General features: G+C 45.3%; 1 protein-coding gene across 1 annotated transcript in view; it reads left to right on the top strand.

Moving 5' to 3' along the window:
* The window catches only part of LOC134410801 (transmembrane protein 132D-like), a 54855-nt gene extending 30388 nt beyond the window's left edge, over positions 1-24467 (top strand). The window contains exons 2-3 of the mRNA XM_063144327.1: positions 20036-20182; positions 24356-24467. Of these exons, the coding sequence (XP_063000397.1) occupies positions 20036-20182; positions 24356-24467 (259 nt within the window). The remainder of the gene's footprint in view (positions 1-20035; positions 20183-24355) is intronic.
* The last annotated feature ends 1205 nt before the right edge of the window (positions 24468-25672 follow it).

Genomic DNA, 25672 nt, shown 5'->3' with positions numbered 1-25672 from the left:
CCCCTGGCCTGCTCCACTTCCGTCTCCTCCACATCGTCTCCAAGACTTTTGCAGCAAGCAACCCCCCTCCCCCTGCGGACAGTGGAAACAAGGAGCTCCTCTCTAGGGCCTCTGATTGCAGCTGCAGGGAAAGGCTGGCCACGCGGGGGTGCACGCAAGCCAAGACCCCACCCCCAAAAAACCTTTGACCTCAGGAGTGGGGAGAGGGGGCAGTCTGCGCCCCTCTGATGTCTGCGTCCTAGGCGACTGCCTAGTTGGCCTTAATGGTAGTGCTGGCCCTGGTTAGAAGTCATGCTGTTTCCGGAGCCTCCATTGTGTGCAGCAATGGAAGCTCCAGATGAGGGCAGATGGCTGCCAGGCGCTCATTAGGCCATGCGGGTTCTTGAAGAGTGGGCCCACAAATGTGCCATGGCCTGGCGAGCTGGATCTGGGTGAGGGTGGACACGGGGGAGTCCATCGGGCTCCCAGACTGAGGTGCGTGCCCATGACAGCCCTTAGCTGCCAATGCATGTATTGGTTTTGTCAACTTGAATTTCAGCTGGGCTGATCTGAAATAGAAGCACCTCCCTTGATGGGGTGTGTGTGTCATTTTGGATCACATTGCACATGCACAATGGGCATCCATAGCACATGGCACAAATCCAAGATGGCCCTGCCGATGATGCAAACTGCACAAATTCCTTTCTAGAACATCCAACAGATAGCTGAGGAGATCTGGGAGACAACAGGAAAGGGGATTAATTCCCTGGAATTATTTGCTGACTTCTGATTTAGAGCCTTGTGTGGCACAGAATGGTAATTTCTGCAGCCGAAACTCTTGGTTCCATTCTTGGTTCCATTTTCCTGGGCAGTTGACAATTTGGGCCCAGTTCAGATGCTAATCTAGAGCCTCGTGTGGCGCAGAGTGGTAAAGCAGCAGTTTCTGCAGCCGAAACTCTCCCCACGGCCTGAGTTTGATCCCAGCGGAAGCTGGTTTCAGGCAGCCGGCTCGGGTCGACTCAGCCTTCCATCCTCCCGAGGTCGGTAAAATGAGTACCCAGTTAGCTGGGGGAAAGGTAATCACGGCCGGGGAAGGCAACAGCAAACCACCCCGCTATAAGGCCTGCCAAGAAAACATCAGCGAAAGCTGGCGTCCCTCCAAGAGTCAGTAATGACTCAGTGCTTGCACGAGAGGTTCCTTTCCTTTCCCTTCTGATTTTCTGCTTTGCATATAAGAGATTCAAGGTTCTGTTTCCGTTGAGAAGGAACAGGTAGCCATTGATGGAAAGACCTTTGTCCGAGACCCGGATGCAAGTCAGAGCAGGCACGTTTGATTGTAAGCTCCTTGAGGCAGCAGGCTGTCTTTTTGTCACAGAAGCATAGAATAGTAGAGTTGGAAGGGGCCTATAAGGCCATCGAGTCCAACCCCCTGCTCAATGCAAGAATCCAGGAATCCCTGCTCTATGTAAATCAGCATGCATTATGGCTTTATACAAATAGCGAAAGAAATGACGGCAGAATAATACAGCTAAATTTCACTCTTAAAAACCAACCAACCATGAACTTCAGAAACCTCTTGTAAGCAAACTAGGGAATCCGAAAATATTGACTGATCTCACAACGGTGACTTCTAAGATATTTACGTTCCGACATGTATTTTTAGAAGGTTGCTTTGGTTTAAGACCAAAAAAAGACAAGAAAATCAATGTGTCCGAAAGATCACCCTCTCTGCTAGACATCAAGCTCTTATCAGCAAACAATGTTCCAGCCAAGAGGGACGTTGGCTTGAATAAATATCTGTATTTCCTTCTTGGTAATACAGACATCTCTTGCAACCAAGAAGGAGCATACGGACTAGCTTTTAAACGGCAATATGTTCGGAATGCGAGGCACACGTTATGGCTGGGAATTCTAACATTGAAGCAAAGTGATAGATTAGTTCTTCTCCCTGCAAAAAAAAAAAAAAAAAGCTGATGTTTTCTTCTATCCACAACAGATTAAGCAGTCTAGCCGCAAAATGCTAGGCTGTACGTGGGTCTAATTTATATTTTCCAGCAGTACTTAACAGTAATAATAAACAGTACTATTAGTAGTGTAGTACTGGTAGTAGTAGAGCCTCGTGTGGCGCAGAGCGGTAAAGTAGCAGTTTCTGCAGCTGAAACTCTCCCCACGGCCTGAGTTCGATCCCAGCGGAAGCTGGTTTAGGGCAGCCGGCTCGGGTCGACTCAGCCTTCCATCCTCCCGAGGTTGGTAAAATGAGTACCCAGCTAGCTGGGGGAAAGGTAATAACAACCGGGGAAGGCAACGGCAAACCACCCCGCTATAAGGCCTGCCAAGAAAACGTCAGCGAAAGCTGGCGTCCCTCCAAGAGTCAGTAAAGACTCAGTGCTTGCACGAGAGGTTCCTTTCCTTTCCTTACTGGTAGTAGTATATGGGGATTTACAGGATGCACATCCCTATTCCAAATTCCTTGCTATAGGATCCTGTCCCTAACACACCCCAGAACGATTTCTTTCCCCTGTTAAAAAGAAGGGAACAAAATGGTGCTCTGGAGTGGCTACGGAGGACTAAAAGGGACAAATTTAGCTTGTTTGCAAGCAAAATTGGACCAATTTACTGAGTGCTATTATTTATTTGTTATTTATTTATTTACAATATTTATATACCGCTCCCCATTGAAAAATTTCGGAGCGGTGTACAAGATAAAATGAAAATAAAAACAGAATAAAACAGTTAAAACAAAATTTAAAAGAAGCAAAATCAGAGATTCAAGGCTGCATATTAAGGAAAGGCTTCTTGGAATAAAGATGTTTTCAGGAGGTGCTGAAAGGAGCACAAGGTTGGAGCCTGCCTGACCTCCAGAGGCCGGGAATTCCACAGGAGGAAAGCCACCACGCGGAAGGCTCTTCCCCTGGTGGTGGTGATGAAGTGGGGATTTCACCAGGTGCTGCATGCCTACAAATGACACCTGCTGGAATTCCACTTTCAATACAATTGTTAAAGATGCAGGAGCCCTGTCCTCCTTTCTATATGGTCACCCTAGCCTTAAACCAGGAGTATGTTGGAGTATTTATCCATCTCACCCATTCTTGTCTATTCTGCTTGCCCTTGCCTTTCAGGGTCTCTGGAAAAGGAGGACTAACCCCCCCCCCCAATTTCCCAGGTTGAGCTTCCTTGAACCTTACAGCAACATCACTCCCCCCCCCCCCCGGTTTCCTTAGCCACGTTGCCCATGTGCTGTACACCCATGAGGAAAACCCAGTGCCCTCTTTGTATGTGTGAGATGCATCGTCGCAGGGCCGGTCCTCCTGTTAGACGTGCAAGTGGGTCAAGGGTCCCGACCTTCAGCCCAACCTTGCCGCAGGGGGCTGGTGTTCTGCCCTGCTGGTTTTCCTTTGGGTCTCTGAGCCATGGGATGTAGAAGAACTCTGCAGGAGCAGGAATGTGTCAAGAGCAAACAAATGATGCTCTTCTGATTGGGAGGTCAACAAGCCCCCTGCTCCAACCCCCTTCCAATCTTCTCACCCCTCTTCTCAGGGTTAATTGATTAATGAGATATACGACCAACTGTGCCCATTGAGCAGGCACCAGGCATCCCCTGCGCAAGAACAGGTGCTTAATCCCTAGGTAAGCTATTAATTTCTTTCCTACTACAAACATATGGATTTCCCATGCCCAACTGCTGTGCTGTAAAAAAGAAAGTTTACTGTGTCTAATAGGAGCACAGGGAACCCTGAAACGGAGGCTTGCAGTTCTTATGAGCTAAAGAAGGAGAGTTTGAAGCCATTCTTCGGTCGGGGAATCATGTAAGTTTTATTGACGGACTCTTCCCTGTGAAGTCAGAGGGGACCTGCCACAATTGGGGGTGGGGGGTTTGCAATTGAGCACCCCCAGCTTGGATTTTCTGTGTCCTTCCTGTTTGTTCCTGGTTACTCCGTAGCCAATTGGAAGTACGGATGGGAGAACAAGTGATATTCAAGATCGCTAGGATTTGCAGGTGGACTCGCGCCGATTCCTTCTCGCATTTCGGATCGCCGCTCACGCTGCACAAATGGGAAAACTGCACAAATCAAGTTGCGATCACATGTGAAACTTGCTCCCATTTCCCCAAATTTGAGCAACTTTCCTCCCTAGGCTAAACTGAGGCTGATTCAGTCTATGGGGGGAATTTGTGCAAATTGAGAAATTTCTCCTTGCCAGACCTTGGCCCGGCTCTGAGATGGCACATCTGCAGCAGGCAGATCAGAAGTGCAATAGATGTGGGCTATAGATGAGCTGGAGGTCAGGAACCACACCAGGGCGATGAGGGCCAGAGGGCCAGAGGCAAGTACAGCATCCAAGCCAGCTATAAGAGCCAGTGTGGTGTAGTGGCTAAGGTGTTGGACTGGGAGTCAGGAGGTCTGGGTTCTAGTCCCCACTTGGCCATGGAAACCCACTGGGTATCAGATATAGGCTTTATACCTAGTGGTTAGATTTATTAGGAAATGAGAATGTCAGATGTTCCCTGCAAGCTTATCTCTGTAAGCAGCTCCCATGGGAGTAGCAGGTTCACTCCTTTGCTTCGGCCTTGAAGCGGCTGGTTCTCTGGGAACTTCAGAGTGTTTTGGAAAAGGTGGGGGACACTCTTCAAAGTGGGTTGTAACATCCTGCCCTCTTAGCACGTGGGCATGGTTTACAGGCCAGAGGACCTGTCTGTCAAGTGACTTTGAATAGGCCTTAAAGGCTGGTGCAAAGCTGAAAAAGCTGGGCTAGGTTTTATCTCTCGACGCAACGCCTGACCTCCTTCCTGCTTTGGATTCCATCTCTGCTTAGGACTTTGAAAGCACTCTGCACATGGACGCTTTGCTATTTGGACTTTGGATATCTAAGAACTGGGCCATGAAAAGTAGTGAGGCTTTTCATAGACTTGGACTTGCATACACTGTGGATTCTGTGTTTGTGACCGGACTCAGGTGGCAAGGAGTTCCCAGTCGTTAGCAGAAGGATGGGAGTCCTGGGTCTGAGGTTTAACCTTTCCTGAAGTCATGGTAACGGGGTCAGGTCAGTAGTGGTAGGCTGAGACTGACAAGTGCATGACGGATCTCTCTGCCCAGCTCTGGTAGCTGAGAGCAACCTTACCTGGGACTTTGTTTTAGGAGATTGGCCATGTCCCTTTGAGGAGCCAGCATATGCGGCATCTGGAGAAGCTCAAAGCTGTTATTGGCATAACCTATTCACACAAACTCCTCTGAGTGTTTGCCTTAAGGATCATTTCAGGAAAAAAAAGAGCCTAAAGCTTCCTAACCATTGTTCAGCTTTAAGTGTGTTTGGAGACTCTGTAACCATTCAGCTTGCCTACCGTGTGATTTCCTCAATAAAAGAAGTCTCACTGATGTGAGTGTCTCGTGTAAGCTTGCCAGCACGTGTGAATGCCAGAGGGAACAGGCAAGAATACGACACTGGGTGACTTTGGGCCAGTCACAAACTCTCAGCCCAACCTACCTCACAGGGTTGTTGTTGTGAGGATAAAATGGAGAGGAGGAGGAGGAGGAGGATGTACACCGCCTTGGGTTCATTGGAGGGAAAAAAGGTGGGATGTAAATGCAACAATAATAATAATAATAATAATAATAATAATAATAATAATAATAATAATAGGTCAAGTTTCAAGGCAGCAACAGAGGGCTGGAGGGGACAGAAGTAGATGTGAAGTTAAAGGTAGCTGGATCACAATCGCAGATGACCAGACCCCTTTTTCATCAACCACCAAGTGCAATGCAGTCCCCCCCCATCCCAAAAATTTGAATATTGTTGGCTTTACGTATTTTGCCTTTAGCTTCCCCATCCTTGGAATGCACCCTGTGGGAGTTTCTCTGAAATGCAATTTGGTCCTGAGAATGAAACCTCTGTAGCATCCCGTGGCCACTGATGTCTCTCAGTCCTCCCTGGGCCATTTGTGTTTCCTTCCCTAATTTCTTTTAGTACTTCTGTAAAAACTGCGGTTCCCCTGAGCCTGGGATCCCCTGTTATTTTTGGCTCTTTCCTTTTGGCTGCTCTGCATCAGTAGAAGACGGGCCCTGTGATGTTCTCCAGACTTGACATTGACCTATGGGATGGAAGAGGTTGACTCATCTTTATGAAGCCTGTGGGTTTTGGTGTGCAGGATGCTCCCCGCCGCTCTGACAAGCATCCGTGAATCCAACCACTGCCGTGAACTCCCAGGAATACCCTTAATTAACATGCCATTGGGAAGCAGCCATTAGCCTTGGGCCGGAGCCCCGGCTTAGCACTTGTGGTCTGCTTGCTAGCAGGCCTGGCTGAGCCATTGCCTGAATTTATCTATTGCCTGCTGGAACGAGAGCAGTACAACTCACGGAGCTCTTTCCTTTTCAGCGACTCGTAGGTGCAAGGGAACTTTGGTGTGCTACTTGGAATTTTGAGATGATTAGGAGGGGGGGAAAGGCAGTCAGTGAATGAGAGAGAGAGAGAGAGAGAGAGAGAGAGAAAGAGAGAAAGAGCTGCTGTTAATAATCTTTGCTCTGGGAGGCTCTATCGGGAATGAATTACCTGCTGACCTATATCCGTGCCTGCAAAATGGCTTTCATTTGGGAAGGCTCAACTGCTGAGATGTGGTGTAATTTCAAAACGGACGGCTCTCGCTGCTTGTGTTGGCTCTCCACAGCCCTCTCCTCTAACAGCTTCAGGATTCTTTTGCTCTGGCGGTATCATTCTATGCATATTTACTGCCTTGATTCAATGCATATTTACTGCATTCCATGAGACATACTCCCAACTAAGTGTTGCATAGGATTGCGGGCAGGAGAGGGGCAAGGGCCGGACCGCCCAATGGTGATAGAGAACACAGATGGCTGCTTTGGGCATCTGGATTTAATTGTATCCATTTGTTTCTTCAACAAATGAGTCACTCTAGCCAAAGCCTCCAAGGCAACGTGCATAAATGCAAACAAACAACAAACAAAATAAGTAATACCACCCCATTTCTCTCTCTCCTTCCAGCAGCCATCCCAGCAAGCTGAACTGAGAAGGGGAGAGCAGGGCTCTTCCGCCAGCCCTGCTGAAAGATTACTGGGGTTCATTTCCTCTTCCCTCCGCATCGCCTTTTCATTGCGTGCCATGTCTTTTTTTGGATTATAATCCTATGGGCAGGACCATCTTGTTTAATTAAATGTATATAAGCCACTCTGGGAAACGTTTTGACTAGGGAGTGGCAGAAATACAATTAAATTAAAGAGACAGAACTATCCCAGGATGGTCTTCCAAGGATCTAAGAGATGTTTTGCCTGAGAGACGATTCACCTTATATTACTGAGAGGGTTTCAAAAACAGTAGAAACCTTTTTACTATTGGGAACGGTCACCTGGAGATTTGGGCCAATTTAGAAGTCAGCAGAAATTTTCAGAAGACATTTTTTGTTCTGAGAAAATATCTGATATTGAAAGACCGTATTCTCCCTTATGAGCCTGCCCGTGCTTTAAGATCTCCTGGAGAAGCCCTTCTTTCAGTCCCACCTTCTTCACAGGCGCGCTTGGTGGGAACATGGGAGAGGGCCTTCTCGGTGGCTGCTCCGGTGCTCTGGACCTCTCTTCCCGGGGAAGCTAGGCTGGCTCCCTCCTTGATGGGCTTTCGGAAGCAGGCTAGAACTTGTTTGTTCCAGCAGGCCTTTGGAGAATAATCCAGCCCTCCATCTATGTTAATGTCTTATAATTGTGTTGTGTATTTTAAATGTTTATTCCCCCCCCCCAAAAAATGTATGTTTTAAACACATTGGGCAAAAGGCAGGATACTACTACTACTACTAATAATAATAATAATAATAATAATAATAATTGTCCTCTCTCTGTATCACACACACACACACACACACACTTTGCAGGGTTTTCATGGAATCTTCTCCACCATTTGTGTGCATGTTATAGGGAAGGAGGCTACTATTTTGCCCTCATTATGCCCCATAACAATGCTAGAACCAGGGCATAATGTAGGTTGTCAAATGAGTAGCCAGGGATGTGGGGGAGGGATAAATAAAACATACACAACAACTTAATAATAATAATAATAATAATAATAATAATAATAATAATTTTCTTACCTGCCTCTCCATTCTGATTGAGGCAGGAAGAAGAGATGCTACCTCCACTGTTAAAGGTCATCCCACCCTCCAAGAAACCATTGGAGAATTTCCACTCCCCCTGGAGAAATTTACTGAAAGTCTGTCTCGTCCAACGTTGTGGTTTTTCTGCCCAGAAATGGGGTGGAGAATTTGAGAGAGCACGGTTTTACATCCCTACTTCTCAGGCATGGACATTGGAGACAGGATGCACCCATCTACCCAGAGTTAGCGTGGTAACCACGTTTTGATCAGGGTACTCTGTAAAAGGGAAGATACTAGAAAATCAGGACTGTCCCTGATAAATGAGGGCAGATGTAAGGTGTGCATGTGTGTGTGTGTGTGTATGTATTCCCTAGTTTTAGAGCAAGGGAGGCAGTGTGCGTGTGTGTGTAATTTTAGCCTCCCTCATTATTATATTAATTGTGCCCTCTTATGCCTCAGTGAATAGATTGAGTGATTGGGATGCCTGGAGGTAGAACAGCTTCCTACTGTTATTGAGGGGGTGTTTATTTGTTGATCTGCAACATGGATGAGAAGCAGGGCCCATCAAGCATTTCATGCAAGCCACAGCTGTAGGGTGCATTCAGACCCGGAGATAAATTCCTATTGGAAATCATTTGCAAATAGGCTGACACAATTTGGGAACAATGTCAACTTAAAAGCAACAACAACAAGCCAGCGATCAACCGTCGGTGACCTGTTTAAAGTATAGATCAGGAGTGGGGAATCTGTGGCCCATCTGATGTTTTGTCTTCCAACTCCTGCCATTCCTCTTCATTGGGTCTGTTAGAGGAATCCAGTTGCAGACTGGAGCTTTTATTGGTTTGCCCACTTGGACCGGGCATGTTTTGCTTTGAGAAGGGAAGACCAAGGGGAGGCATGATGGCACTCTTCAAGGACTTGAAAGGTTGTCACACAGGGGAGGGCCAGGATCTCTTCTCGATCCTCCCAGAGTGCAAGACACCATGGAATAATGGGCTCAATTTACAGGAAGCCGGATTCCAGCTGGACATCAGGAAAAACTTCCTGAAAGTACAACAATGGAACCAATAACCTAGGGAGGTTGTGGGCTCTCCAGCACTAGAGGCATTCAAGAGGCAGCTGGACAACCAACTGTCACGTATGCTTTAGGGTGGATTCCTGCATTGAGCACGGGTTGGACTTGATGGCCTTATAGGCCCCTTCCAGCTCTACTACTCTATGATTCTATGACTCCATTCTGTCTTCCACCAGCTGTCTGCATTCAGTCGGCTGCAAACTGGGCCATCTGGAAGTTTTTCTATATTTGGTTTATTGTTGTTGTTGTTATTTGATGGCCACCATTTTGCATGGCTTCTCAAGGGATTAGACAAGTTTATGGAGGAGGCAGCTATCAATGGCTACCAGTCTTGATGGCTCTATGCACCTTCCAGTACTAGAGGCAGGATTACTGGTGAACACATGAAGGAGGATCCTGTTGTGCTCACGTCCTGCTTTAAGGGTTTCCCCTTAGGGCAGCTACTGTGTGAACAGAATACTGGACAATCCAGCATGGCTCTTCTTAAGTTCTGATGTGCTTATTCCTATAATGCTTGATGCTGAATGTGAAATAGTCACCACAGCCAGCCATACACCAGCGAGTCTAGCACATCTGGACATTTATGGGGAAAACAAAAATAAATACGAAGTGTGTTGGCGTGCCAGTCTAACAGTGACCTTGCAATTTCATGCTGCGTCAATGCCCCGAGAATGATCTTCCAAACATGAGTCTGGAGGTGATAAAAATGAAAAATCTGGTAACCCTGATGGGCCATATGTTTCTTGGTTCAAGCCCCAGAGAGGTCCTGTTGTAGAAACAAATACATCAGTGTCTGCCCAACACATGGAGCAAATATCCCCAAGAAATCTGTTTTATTTAACTCCGACATGCAAAGTTCATCTTCGGAAGTTTGGATTAGGCTTGTGCCCTTTTACTAATTAAATTTAATTAGAAAGCCTTGTGGGACTTCGTGGTGTTCTTTTAAAAAAAACAAAAACAAAAAACCTCTCTCTCTGAGTGAAAATGCTCAAGTACCTGGGTGATTCTCCACCCCACCCCTGTTCATTTCCTCCTGAAATGTTAATTAGACAGAGAACATGTTAGGTTTGGGGAGAGAAAGCTGCCTTGCAAACCCATAGATAAACAGATTGATTTAATTTTAATCTGCTTTCATGGTGATGCATAATGATAACCAACTTCCGTCTCTCAGGGCTGGAAGGGAAAAAAAGAAAGGAAAGAAAACACAGACCTTAATAAGAATTTGTGAGTATATTATACAGCTTTAAACGGTGTATGTTTTGCTAGATCGTTCTCTGTAAATTATGTTGGGTCCATGAGGGACGTTGGGACGTTCAGCTGTTTTCAGTTTAGGTTTTCAATTGAGAAAGCTTGTTAGTGTAACCTCAAGAAATGTTTCAGAGACAGAATCCCAGGGAGGCCAGTGTCCATACATGCTCTCCATGTGATGAAGATATCGTTTCTTCTTGCACGTGGTCATCAATTCTCCTTCAGCTGCCTCCTTCTGCACCACAGCACAGTTCAGTGCGGGGGGATCCTTTATCCAGGATCTTCAGTAGAGGTGGGTCATCTTTCATATGACCTGTCACTAGGGATGTCCAGAGGTGGGTAATCTGGTTCTTTTGGGGACTGGACAGAGTTCTATGGTGTGTATGACGCTCTTTGCTTTTGTGGGCCAAGCTGAAGGCTGTTCCCTGAACTCCAGGAAGTTTTTGGTGCATTTTTAGGAGGGTGAATGTTCTGCAATTTGTCCAACTTTCCGAGCAGTTTGTGCGAATTCAACCGATATTTGCGCAAATTCAACCAAAATTTGCACAAATTCGACCATAAATTGCTCAGAAATTGAATACCTCCACAAATGCACAAGATTCCTGGAGAATCCGCAGATCAAGTGAGTTGCCACAAATTCAGTCCAGCGGCCGCATGTGATGATCCACTAGGGGCTCAAGAAATGGCCTGGGTGTGGTGCCTGGCCAGGGCTATGGAAGGTTTGAGTCAAGATACCATATCAAACAGGTAGGCTTTATTCATGCAGTGTAGCCAACTCCAACCGGTACAGCTTGCTTGTGTGTTTGACTCTGAAGGTAGAAGGGAAGAGGCAAGAAGAACCAGTGTGGTGTAGTGGCTAAAGTGTTGGACTGGGAGTCGGGAGATCTGGGTTCAAGTCCCCACTCGGCCATGGAAACCCACTGGGTGACTTTGGGCCAGTCACAGACTCTCAGCCCAACCCATCTCCCAGGGTGGTTGTTGTGAGGATAAAGTGGAGAGGAGGAGGATTATGTATGCCGCCTTGGGTTCCTTGCAGGAAAAATCGCGGGATATAAATGCAATAATAAATACATACATAAATAAATGAAAGAACCAGGGGCCAATCTGAACAAATGCAGTTACACTTTTCTAAACCTTTGTGCTCAGAATATCCACCTTCCTTTTAAAGCCAGCTTTGATCTTTTTCCTCTCCCTCCCGTAGAGCTCTTTTTATTTTTTTACAAAAAAATAAAAAATGAAATGAAATGAAAATGCATCCCTGTGGTGGTTGTAACCAGACGTGCCGGCTCCGTTGACATCACCCAGTGGCCCTTAGCGGTACGCGGCGTTGTGGCGCTGTCGCGTCTTCGCCGGCCAGATGTTCCACTTTATACAACACTTAAGTAACAATTTCACAGCCATTACCAGCCTGCAGTAATGACAGGGGCTGGGACTGAAAGTGCTAACTGGTTGTAAACTACAAAGGAGTGGAAGGAAGACAAGAAGAAGAAAAAGAGGGGAGAAAAATGAAGCATGGGGAGATGTGGAAACAGACACAGGGTTAAATTAAAAGGGAGCAACGTGCACTTTAAATACATGATCCGAAGCGTCTCTTTAGCGGGTCAAGAAAAGAAAATTGGAAAATTACTATGGGGTGGGTGGGGAATGCAGAAGTATTTTTTCTTACTGTGCTTATCTTTGACTCATCCTGTTAGCTCCGAGCGGTCCTTATTTACCAGAGACTGTACTTTGCTTTCTGGTATGTACCGCTCCTTGATTTAACGCCGTCCCTCCATTCGTTTCTCTTATGGGGGAGTTGCAAATTACACAAGTCCACCGTGTGACTCGATTTAGCTATTTGCAAGGACTGGGAGCTGATGCAAATATAATTTCTGACCTCTCCCCCTTCTCTTCTATTTTTTTGTGAGCCTGATTTACTGCTGGAGCACGGAGGTGCTTCTCCGCTGGCATACGTGCAAGGTTATCTCACTCTTCCTGCCAGGCCCACAGCAAGTCCACCACCACCACCCCTTGATGAATCGGAAGGGACTTGTGAGATTGTGTAGAAAAGCCCTGGGGAAAATGTGAACTAGGTAGACCTGAAAATCTGTACCTGACTGGAATGTCATGCTTCAGGCCATTGGTATGCCTCCGATTTCCTCTTCCAACAACCACACAGACTCATGCTCAGTTTCTCAGCTCCCCTTTACAAAGCATTTCTCATATTCATATATATATGAGATAATGTTGTTCTTTTCTGGGGGAATCATAGAATAGTAGAGTTGGAAGGGGACTATAAGGCCATTGAGTCCAACCCCCTGCTCAATGCAAGAATCCACCCTAAAGCATACCTTGCAGATGGTTGTCCAGCTGCCTCTTGAAGGCCTCTAATGTGGGAGAGCCCACAACCTCCCTAGGTCACTGGTTCCATTGTCGTACTGCTCTAACAGTCAGGAAGCCTTTCCTGATGTCCAGCCAGAATCTGGCTTCCTGTAACTTCAGCCCGTTATTCCATGTCCTGCACTCCGGCAGGATCGAGAAGAGATCCTGGCCCTCCTCTGTGCAACAACCTTTTAAGTATTTGAAGAGTGCTATCATGTCTTCCCTCAATCTTCTCTACTCCAGGCTAAACATGCCCAGTTCTTTCAGTCTCTCTTCATAGGGCTTTGTTTCCAGACACTTGATCATCCTGGTTGCCCTCCTCTGAACATGCTCCAGCCTGTCTGCATCCTTCTTGAATTGTAGAGCCCAGAACTGGATGGTAGCAGGGAGGCGTTGTTGGGGGAGTTGGAGGAAGGGATGGGGTGAGCATTTGATGGTGTGCTCAGTATTGCTGGCTCTGCCCCCTGAATGCCAGTCTGGCATCCCAGCACTTGTCTGGCTCGGTGCATTACTTGGCTCCAACTCTGGGCTCAGATCCTGGCTTGCTTCTGACAGCTGGCAATTAGGAACCCTCTGACATTCCTTTTCACACCACGTTGTGTGCTGTTTGCTGTAGTTTCCATTTCTTCGGTCCATTTATGTCTCCCCCACCCTCTCATATGTATTGATAAAGGACTTCAAAGAAGCAAACTCATTGTGGGATTCTGTCAAGGTGCTGGTTATCACCTCTATGGCTTGGGTCCAAGTTTCTTGAAAGACCGTATTCTGCCATATGAGCTCTGAGATCTTCAGGGGAGGCCTTTCTTTCTGTCCCACCAACATCGCAGGCACAGCTGATGGGTACGCGGGAGAGGGCCTTCTCGGTGGCTGCTCCAAGGCTCTGGAACTCCCTTCCCAGGGAGGCTAGATGGACCCTTGATCTGATACAGCATGGCTGTTCTAAAGTTCTTAGTTTGTGGCTCAAAAGCCCTTCCCAAATATGTATCAAAATGGATGTCTTGAGATAAAATGTCTTTAGAAATACATACATTGAGAGAAAATATGTTTAGAATTGAGTACTTAGTGAAAAATACTTTCAAAGAAACTGATCACATGCTCCAGAAATAGACAGATCCATCATCCCACTCTGTGACATATCTGCTTTCTTGCACCAGTCTATTAACATTCTCCTAATATTTGGACTCTTCCTTCCAACCCATTCTGCATTCTTACAAGCAAAATATGCATGCCCAGGCATGACTTTATGCAGCAATAACAAAATTCATGGCACATTCCCACCGTGAGTGAACCAACATTAAAGCAAGGAATTGACAATATTGAATCTGTACTGCATGCAACCCAATCTAGCCAGAATTCCTTTGGCTAGAATTGCTACGTTAACGTGTGACTTATACTCCGTATAGATATGGGTATTAAGGTCCATATCAGTGGGGGAATGGGATGACCAATTACAGAGTTGGAGACTTACTAGGGTTGGAGCCAAACTATGTAGAGAGTGGATCATCTCTAGCGTCCGCCCACATGGTGAGGAGAATCTTCTCATGGTGTGGTGTCCACAACTTTCTCCTTGAGGGTGCGTGAATGGGCAAATTCTTACCACATGGGCTTTTACTGTAAACAACTGGAACCCTATGGCAATGGTCTAGCCACCAGGTTACAGTTTGATAAAAATAATCTTCTTGAGTCAAGTAATGCCTTTTGAATCAAATTTCACTTCTCCTTTTTTTGCACCCCACTCACACACATGTACCCCCAAGAACATTCTTTGCAGGGCCGGCCCTACCATGAGGCAGTGTTAGGAGATTGACTCAGGCGGCAGATGCTGAAGGACAGCATTGGCAGCCCTCTGTTGTTCCTGGGCCCGATATTCATGCCCTTCTATAGGAGGACAGTGCTACATACGTTGCACATGGGCCTGTTAAACTAGTCTACTGCCTTGGGTATGGTGGAGGAGGCTATCTCATCATCGGCATTGAAGTAAGATTCAACTGCCAGTCCAGTTAACTTGTGTACATCGAATGAGTGTGGGGGGCCCATTTTGTCTTTTGCTTTGATTCAGGGAGCAAAATATCTTGGGCCTGCCTTTATTCTATGACATTGGGCTCATCTACACCAAGCAGGATATTCCACTATGAAAGCATTATATAAAAGGCAGGAGCCACACTACTGCTTTGTAGCTGTATTTAAGTGCACTGACAAGTGTTGGGGCCCATGACACATACCTCAAACACAGATCTATAGCCTTGCAATGGTGAAGGAGCCTCAGCTGTATCTAGAATTTGTGGCTATAGCTGGGACTGCCAGTTCTACCTGCTGAGATGGCTGCAACTTGTTCTATTGTATGGGAACCTGATACTTATCGTTCATCTTAAGGCCCAACTATTGATAAGTACTCTATGTAAACCACCCAGAGAGCTTCGGCTATAGGGCGGTATAGAAATGTAATAAATTAATAATTGCAATTGTGAACAATTGTGAATAATTGTAATTAATAAATGTAATTGTGAACCGCCCAGAGAGCTCCGGCTATTGGGCGGTATAGAAATGTAATAAATAAATAAATAAATAAATAATACCATATACCACTTTCATAGTGTTATATCCTGCTTGGTGTAGATGTGACATGGGCCCCAACAGTTGTTAGTGCACTTCAGTGCCACTATAAAGCAGTAGTGTAGATCCTGCAGTGCACCTCAATACTGCTATAAAGCAGTAGTGTGGCTCCTGCCTTTAATATACTACTTTCATAGTAGCCTCGTGTGGCGCAGAGCGGTAAGCGGCAGTTACTGCAGCCGAAACTCTCCCCACGGCCTGAGTTCAATCCCAGCGGAAGCTGGTTCTCAGGCAGCCGGCTCTGGTCGACTCAGCCTTCCATCCTTCCGAGGTCGGTGAAATGAGTACCCAGCTAGCTGGGGGAAAGGTAGCCATGACTGGGGAAGGCAATGGCAAACCACCCGCTACAAAGTCTGCCAAGAAAACGTCAGCGAAAGCAGGCGTCCCTCTAGGAGTCAGCAATGACTCAAGTGCTTGCACAAGAGGTTCTGTTCCTTTCCTTCATAGTAGAATATCCTGCTTGGTGTAGATGAGGCCATTATTGATATTCATTGTGACACGAGAGATAGTTCATGTATTTAATGCATTTATATACTTCCCTTAAACCAGTTGGTTTCCAGGTCAGTTTTGAAATGATAAACAACTCTAAAAAGAGTACATCAGAATATGAATATGGGTACCTGTTGTGATTGCTATCAAGGGCTACTCTCCGTATTCGCGATTTGGATGATGTCATCTGCAGAAAGGATCAGGGCCAATTCTGGTCAAATGGATTTCCTCAAGAGGTGTCAATACCTCCTGTCTGTTCTCGAGGCAATGGTGTAAAGCTCATGTATTCAGGAATTGATTTGAATGCAAAGAACAATTCATTATTTGGTCTGCTTTGCACGTTAATGCATATCTGGAATGGCTTAATGACAACACGCCTTTTATTCTGATTTTGAAGATGGCATTATGGAAAGGTGGAGCCAAAATGTTTCAAATCAATGAGAAAGTCGTGTTGAAAAACCCATCAAGCTCCTTCTTGGCATCGAAAATCCCAGTGACAAATTGGTTTTCCTTCTATGTATCATCTTTCTTTCTTTTTCCCAAGACAACTGCTGACAATCGCTAAAGGCTACAAACCACAGGCCAGCTAGGGAAATGAACCAAATATATGCAAGTCTTATAATCCAAATTAGTTGGGAAAGGAATCCTACATCCTTTGTTACACTACTTTGGCTCCCTTCCCGCTACTTAAGTCCACAACTCTCTCCGGGATCATTGCCAAGTGTGTCTTTTCTTGTAGTAATGACATCGTTTCTTGATTTGACACTGGCAAAATCCCTCCTACTTATTCTGGGCTCTGTGTACCCTCACAGTGATGTGGGTTTTCTGGAAAATTTAAAATTGACAAAATTTTTGCCAAAATACATAAATAAATCCTATGCAAATCTCTTTAATTTGGATAGGGTCATTTGCAGCAGAAAAAAATTCTGATGTCCTTAAAAAGTGATCTAATTTAGCATGATTGTTTTAGATGTATTTACTAAACAAAGCAAAAAAAAACCCCAAAAGCCATTATTATTATTATTATTATTATTATTATTATTATTATTATTATTATTATTATTATTGTCCCAATACACATCAAGTATAAGACTTGAAATATTTGAGGGGGTAAATGTGACTTAATGTGACTTACGGCTCATCTACACCAAGCAGGATATTCCACTATGAAAGCGGTATATAAAAGACAGGAGCCACACTACTGCTGTATAGTGATATTGAAGTGCACTGCGGGATCTACACTACTGCTTTATAGTGGTACTGAAGTGCACTGACAGCTGTTGGGGCCCAGGACACATTTACACCAAGCAGGATATAGCACTATGGAAGTGGTGGCCCCAACAGTTGTCAGTGCGCTTCAATACCACTATAAAGCAGTAGTGTGGCTCCTGCTTTTTATATACCACTTTCATACCACTTTCATAGTGGGATATCTGCTTGGTGTAGATGAGCCCTTAAATGTTAGATTATGCAGACTTTTTTTATGGGAATACTTATGAAAAATTAAAGTTGATAGCATGTAATCCCCTTACATTGTTTAAATTTAAAATAAATCCAAAACTACTGAAAAACTGTTTATGAACTAATTACATTTAGTGACCCAAAGAACTGTGCATGATATGCTGACATCCATTCGTCTATTTCAACCGAGTTCAACACTCTGGTCTTGTGGTTGTATGGGTACCGTTAGTTTAACTGTCACTACCTGTTCTATTTCACACTGAGACCTTTATTTATTTCAATGAGATATGTGTACATGCTTGCTAGGGTTAATCACCTGAAAGACATTAATTACAACCTCGACACTGTCAACTTTTCCTAATATATTTTTTTTGGTAACTGACATTCATTCCTCGTGGCTGTTGAATTTATACAATGGAATAGTTTCTGTGGAAAAATAAAGCACTAGGAAAAAAAATCCAAGAACATTTTCCACCTCAATTCCCTGGTATCCTGTTTTGAGAGAGAGAGAGAGAGAGAGAGAGAGAGAGAGAGGTGCTATCCAAATTCTGCATCCAGAAAAGTTGGATTCTGCAACTTGCACATATTGTACAAATGTATGATCTCTCTTATTTTGGGTGCTTTATTCTAGTCTGAAATTGATGGCATTGGTCCGATTCTCTCATGTTCCATTCAGAACCCCAAACTCCATCTTCGAGTGCACAGGTAGTTCCCTGGGGCTCATCCTTCTCAATCAACCTTAATGCCTAGAGGCATCCTCTACCATGGGCATGGTCCCTTCTAGGAGGAATCCATCAAAACCCTCTCAACTCATGGGAGACATTTGGGGGGGGGGAATGGCGATCTCCCCCTTTTGAGATCTGCAGCATCCAGACCTACCTGGATTAATTAAGGATGATCCTTAATTCAGGATGCAAGTGCAAACAAGGTTGTGTACTGGATGCAATTGGAAAGAATGACCTGTATCAAGGTCCCTTGGTGTGAAGTGGTATTTGAGTTGTGTCTTTGCTCCTGGAAATCTGGATCATCTTCCTGGACCAGAAGGAGCACATCTTCTGCCATTCACCTCATCAGGTCACCCGTTTCATCCAGAGCATTGAGAATAAACACATCTTCCCCCAGCTTAAATTACTTTCCCCCCTTTATATATTTATTTATTTTATTTACCATACTTATAGTTATAATACAGTTTGTTGAAATTTTACAGTGGAAATTAATAAACACATTTATAATAAAAGGTTAATTATATAAAACTGTTTATAATAAGACTGCCCAACAGCATATGTTCTCTGGATGGTTTACAGAACTGAGCATAATATAAAATTAATATGGCATTTAAAGATTAAGAAAAACAGTAAAATGAGGGATGTTGAGAGGGCCCGACTGAGTTTGGGGGTCTGACGGACTCTCCCACATCTATTCCCTCCAGACCCAGTCGGACGCCGTGGCGCATTCGCCAACTGGAGCTTGGAGCACCTACAAGGCCAGATGAATGCTCAGAAGCTGTTCACCCTTATTCAGAATCTCCAAATTAAATGATTCCTCCATTTGCATAAATGGGGCTTTCATGGCCAACATTTACACAAAGGGGAATGCTTGACAGTTGATGAGAATGGCATGGGACTCCTGCCCCACCAGCTCCGTAGCCTCCATGGGCTTTCCTTCTTTGCGAAGGAGGAGACCCCATGTGGGCTTCAGTGTCTCTGGGGGCATGAGAAGCACCTCCTTCCCCCCCCCCCTCTGATCCCTGGGGCAGGGGCGGTGAGGACAGGCCTAGTTGTTTTACACAAGTGTTTGTTCAGCTAAAATTGGCGCAAATTATGGCTGAAATTGGTGCAAATAACTTAATTACACTTATAAACCGTGACACACACACACATTCCCAAAAAAAGTTCCCAGATTTTGGGAAGAGACCGGTGGCTCAGCTTACAAATGGAAGCCAAGTCAGGGATGCTGTGGAAATCCAGCCAGTCCCAAATGCTGAGGTTCTAGCATTTGGCCTTCGGGCTATTTTAGTGTGGTGATTTCATTTTTTTGTGGAAGGGGTGCCAACTTCTCATAACGTGCATCTTTTCATGATAACCTCCTTTCTGCATGACATAGACTATCTCTTTGAAGCCATAGCCTCACTGGAGGACTAGTAACAAGTTACGCAATAATGATTGATTAATTCTGGGCTCCACAATTCAAGAGGGATGCGGACAAGCTGGAGCGTGTTCAGAGGAGGGCAACCAGGATGATCAGGGGTCTGGAAACAAAGCGCTATGAAGAGAGACTGAAACAACTGGGCATGTTGAGCCTGGAGAAGAGAAGATTGAGGGGAGACATGAGAGCACTCTTCAAATACTAAAAAGGTTGTCACAGAGAGGAGGGCCAGGATCTCTTCTCAATCATCCCAGAGTGCAGGACATGGAATAACGGGCTGAATTTTCAGGAAGCCAGATTCCGGCTGGACATAAGGAAAAACTTCCTGACTGTTAGAGCAGTACGACAATGGAACCAATTACCTAGGGATATGGTGGGCTCTCCCATACTAGAGGCATTCAAGACACAGCTGGACAACAATCTCTCAAGTATGCTTTAGGGTGGATTCCTGCATTGAGCGGGGGATTGGACTCAATGGCTTTATAGGCCCCTTCCAACTCCACTATTCTATGATGCTATGATTCTATGACCATCTCTGTCTAATTGTTAACACAGCCTCTTCTTTCTCCCAGGGCCAAGGTCAAGAAAGGGGTGAATGTTTTCAGCATAAGATCCAGCAATCCATACACATGGGACGTCCAAAAGAGTGTGGATTATATTGGGAAATATGCCCCGGCTGTTATATTTTGTCGAAGGAAATCAACTCCCGTGGGAAAAAGGTAGGTCCATTAGCAGTTGCTTTCTATTACTTTTTTCCCCAAACTGTGTCCAAGAGAATCAATGAGTTACTCCTGGGATGGTGAGCTATGGTGACACGTTTCTCTGAAAATAAGGTTGTGTAACCAGGATTGATTTTCCCTTACAATGCTGTGTGTGTGATGTATTTTGGGATGTCCATATGGCTCACGTGCTTAATGGCCTAATGCAGCGTTGAGCACTCTTCCGTTGTTTGGGGTTACAACTCCCAGCGTGCAGATGGGAATTGAAGTCCATCACATCTGGAAGCCTCCAGGTCAGGGAGAAGACTAAGGTCATGGATTTGGTCTTCAACTAGCAATGTTGGGGAATTTGGAACTGGGAGGGTTTGAAAACGAAGTGGTCCGTTTTGAAAATCCTGTCTCCAATGTGAGCCAAGATAAATGTCCCTCTGAAATGCATTGCCTTGACACATTAGGGGGTTTGATAAGCTGGGAAGTTTGAGATCCACTGTGTTGAGTTTTATATGTCAAAGGTACAATTTGGTTTTCCTCTCCTATCCTCTTTATTCACAGCAGGTCTTTCCTTTGCTTTAATAACTTTTTTTATATTATGTTTTCTAAATGTACGCCGCGGAACGCGCCTGTTGAAAAGTGGTGGTGTGGGGAGAGGTTCTGATGCTATCGTTTTGAGTTGGGTTATAATATTCTGCTTATTGTGTTCCATGTGCTGTCAATTAAAGAGGTTTTCTTATGATTATTATCCTTCGCTGTTTCAGTCGCCTAAAGGAAGTGGGAAGAGGAAGAAGAATGTGTGTAAAGAGAAAAATGAAAGAAAGAGAGGGGGAAAGCTTTGAATTTTGTCCAACCCATCTCTTTAGATTACTGGAGAGGCTTAAAGATTAATGTCTTGCTAATTACTATCCTTGGTTTGTATTCTGAATTTTCCATGGGGAATTTTTTTTTTTAAAAAAAATGCTTTCTAGTCTTCGATCTGCCATTCTTTTTTTTGAATTTTTAATTCACATTCAGAGACTTAGAACTTTCCCCCTTTTTTTAAACAAAAAAAAATTCCCTGCAGTGTAATTGCTAATGTAGGATGCTGACCCCTAAAACAATCAGCCTTTAAGATAGGGAGACATTTTTCTCCCTCTCTCAAAATACTAGAACCCAGGGTCATCCCATGAAACTGATGGGTGGGAGATCCAGGACAAATAAAAGGAAGGGCTGCTTCATACAGCGCATAGTTAAACTATGGAACTCACTACCACAGGATGTAGCGATGGCCACCAATTTGGATGGCTTTAAAAGGGGGTTGGATAAATTCCTGGAGGAGAAGGCAATCCATGGCTACTAGCCCTGATGGTTGTGTGCTATCTCCAGTATTTGAGGCAGTAAGCCTGTGTGCACCAGTTGCTGGGGAACATGGGTGGGAGGGAGCTGTTGTCCTGCTTGTTGGTCCCTGGTCAACAGCTGGCTGGCCACTGTGTGAACAGAGTGCTGGACTAGATGGACCCTTGGTCTGATCCAGCAGGGCTCTTCTTAGGTTCTTAAAATGGATTTTATTTTGGTTTCTCATTACAATGGAGTGTTTGTGAGAATACTCAAGTTTATTCCTAGTTTGGCAGGTGTACTCCTGTCTTGTCTGTGCTTTTGTGCTGGGTTGGGACAGTCCTTGTATGGGGACCATACCATCTCAGCTTCATTCATGGAGGTTGAGGAACTGTCCACGCTAGGGGAATGCAGTAGATATAGTGCTTAATTGCAAATATTGCCATGGGATTGGTTCTCCCAAGATCATGTGGTGCCTGAAACCCAAGAGGATTCTGGGATGCAGTGCCAGTCTTCTGAATCACACTGACCCTATCCCTCAACATGTGGGCCCAGCAGCACACAGAGAAGGGAGTCAGTGAGTGTCCTGCAGTGCTTTTGCTCCAAGCTCCTCGGACACTTGGACATACAGAGATGGGCTTGCTTGTCTTCCTGGTACACTTCCAATTTGTTCCCATGCACAAAAGAGACAGGGTGGTAGCCAAGAGCCTCCAGACCATCAAGAGCTGGGAAGCTCAGGTTCTCCAAACAGATCCTACCCTCATTGATGGTTGTAATTAACAAGGCTATGGTAGGATCCCAGGGCTCCTGGGACATGTAATTTCCCCAGGGCCCTTGGAATCCATGCTAATTTTGGGAGCCGGGGACCTGACCATAGCAACATATCAGGAAGAGAAGGAGAGTTGGATACTTCCCTAAGATGCTTGGAAATCCCATGTAGTTGCAATCATTGGGGCTAGTAGCTCCAATTTCAGTCTCCTTCTGGGTTTCCATCAGGACCAACCAAAGGAACTGTCCAAAGTGCTGAAACATTGCCCCTTAAATTGGTTCAGGACTCTGGAAAGCTCCTTTAGAGCTCTGGCTCATTCTGGCTGAAATCCAGAATAGATTTACAACCAGAAGGGTTGTCAAGCCCTTGGTGGGTCACCATCCATACCATGTGGCCTTCATTTGGCATGGTGGCCAAATGAAGGCCATAAATACTCTATGTGTTTTGTTGTTGCTGTTGTTCATGGAAGCCCATTTCCAGTCAGTTCTGTCACTTGCATTCCCCCAGAATGCTTTTGACAGCTTGTCAATATTGCTCAGCGATACCCTAGGCTAATTATGGGTAGACCTCAGTTTTGAATCTAGGACAGGAGCACTTTCTTGAAGTGTGGGAGGCTCTCCCTAGGGTAGAAGCCCAAGTGGTTTCCGAGAAAGGCACAAAGAGTCCCCTCTGACCTCATCAGCTTGATTGGATGAGGAGGAACAGCATCTTGGGATGTTGCAGAAAAGGACCCACAGACCAAATGTCACGGTTGCTTCTGAGCTAAGCCCAGTGTTGTCTCTTGTAACAAGGGGGAAACGTGAGCAGGCTGTCAATATGATCTACAGAAGCTTTCCTTTCTGTATTACAAGCCATGCTAGATATGGAAGTCTTTCTCCTCGACAGGTGATGATCCTAGGAACCTGCCCCCTACTGAGTCAGATCACTGGGCCAGTTAACCCAGTATGACCTTCTCTAACTAGTACTGTCTTTCTTAAGCTTTTCTCAGCCTTGCTCCTACATACCCTTCTGGCTGGTGATGTGCAGAATTGAACCTGGCACACAAGGTACAACACAACTGCTAAGCTTCTATTCACATCTCCAGGAGTGTTTTCTTAGTGAGGTCCAAAGCCGTAAAATTCTGGAAAGTAAAATAAAAAAAATCCAAAAAATCCAAAGTCTTCTGAATCCGTGCAGCTCAGAAAAAGCCAGTCCATTAAACCATCTCTGGGTCGGATTCACCAAAATCTGAACTCATTTATTCATAAGCATTTGTTTTCTGTATTTATATACCGGTCTATATCTAAAATAGATTCCGGATTGGTGTACATAGGAATAAAACAGTAAAAAGAAAAACGGTTAAAAACAGAAAATTAAAATTGTTCGTTTAACAGGCTGGACCGATAAAAAGCAGGGGTTGGTCAGTTGAGGAATGGTTCCTGGAAAAGAGCTGTTTTCAGGAGGTGCTGGAAGCAGCCTAGTGTTGGCCCCTGCCTGATCTCCAGGGGCAGGGAGTTCCAAAGAGAAGGGGCCACCACAAAAAAATGGTTTTTCTCCTGGTGGACTCCAATCAGGCCAAATGTCCATGTAGAACCACCAAGAGCATGTCCTCCAATGACCTCAGTGACCGCTCAGGTTGGTGGTGGAGAAAGCGCTGTCTCAGGTATCCTGGTCCCAAGTTGTTTAGGGTTCCTCCAACACCCCTACTCACATATCATGCTATTTATCAGATATAGCAGGGTAATGGAGAGGGATCTGTCCATATTTTCATGTGTATCTTCCCTGCATTAAGCAGGGGGTTGGACTTGATGGCCTTATAGGCCCCTTCCAACTCTACTATTCTATGATTCTAAGAAATGTGCACAGCAATTGCATGCCTCTTTGGGGGGACATGCATTCATTTCTTCTTGATTAAAGTGCATTTTTCAAAAAGTATACATTTTTCGTATAGGCATTAGGACTGTGCACCCACCCCCTGATCTGCCTCGGAGGCTGGTTCAGAGCCCCCGAAGCAGCCCCGGTTTGGCTCTGGGGTGCTTCGGGAGTTGCCCGACCCGCCTCGGCACTGAAGTGAGATTCAAGCCCTTCGAGGTGACTTGGACTTTTCTGGTTGCCAGCTGTGCAGCTGGCACCCAGAAAAGGCTCCCTTTTTCCATTTACCTGCTGCCACCACCATCCGCCGCCACCATCCTTGCTTCCGCTGCCACCGACACATATGACCGGAAGTAGGCCACACGGTTTTAAGATATCGTGGGCCTCTGAGTGATTAGAACCTCTATGGCAAATGTAGTTTGTAACCATAGAGGTGCTAAACTGTTTAGTACCTCTATGGCCACAAGCTACAGTGGCCATAGAGGTACTAATCACTCAGAGGCCCCACGTATTTTAAAATTGCACGGCCTACTTCCTGTCATTTGCGTCGGTGGCATCAGAAGACACCAGAATGAAGGCAGCAATGGTGGACGGCAGCAGGTAAGGGACCCGCTGAGGGCTGGCTCCGAAGCGCTGAGGTGGCCCGAATTGGCTTCGGGCTTCGCCAGAACTGCCTCAGAACCGAGCTGAGGCAGGCCAAATCAACCCGCCTCGGTTTAGGTTCGGGGCCTTGGTCTGAGGCAGAGCACAGCCCTAGTACAGACTTCAACCACAGATTGCATCCAAGTTTGTGTTTGATCTGGAAGGTGCGAACTGGGTAAATCCTGGTCAAACCAAACCAAGTTTCTCACACATCCCTAATGTCCATAAATAAATGTGGCTCTACAACTGAAATCTTTATGACACTTCACTTGTTTTCAAGTGAAAACCCGCCCCCCCGGTTTTGCATATTGTTTAATTACTTGCTCCATTTCAAATAAAAATGAAAAAAAAAAGAAAGAAATGTGATCGCTTGAATGCAAAGGTGGCAAAGTTAATTAACTGGAGATTCCATGCTTATGTGTGTTCTGATAGTTTTCTGTGGACCGGGAGCCAGTGTTAATAAAGCTAACTCACTGTGACAGGTGTAATTTCACGGATTAAAGAGATGCTCATGCCGGTGACAAACAGACAGGACGGGGAAGCGTCACTTTTTTCGGAACGTTGAAATGTATCACTCTTTCTATTTGGAGAGGTTCTGGGACCGAAACCCTTATCGTAACAGGATTAACATTCAAATATTATCAGAGGCAGCAGGGTGTTTTAGAGTGAATATTAACTGCAAATATTATGACTTCGTATCGGAATAGCTAATTAAGCCCATCTGTCAAGTAGCATTTGAAGTTTTCAAAGCCCTGCTTGTTATCAGTTCGGGACAACATCCCGGATTTAAAGGAACGTTTTTGTTTTTCTCATCGTCTCACTGGTGGGGGCTCCAAGGGTGGAAATTAACCTACGCTCATAGAAAAGGAGCTGTACTGGAAAAGGGATTGCTGGGGTATGGATGGGACGAGGTCTTAGGA

Source organism: Elgaria multicarinata, chromosome 18, assembly GCF_023053635.1.
Source record: "Elgaria multicarinata webbii isolate HBS135686 ecotype San Diego chromosome 18, rElgMul1.1.pri, whole genome shotgun sequence".
Taxonomy (NCBI): Eukaryota; Metazoa; Chordata; class Lepidosauria; order Squamata; family Anguidae; genus Elgaria; species Elgaria multicarinata.
The sequence above is the reverse complement of the archived record's forward strand: the minus strand, read 5'-3'. Positions and strand labels throughout refer to the sequence as shown.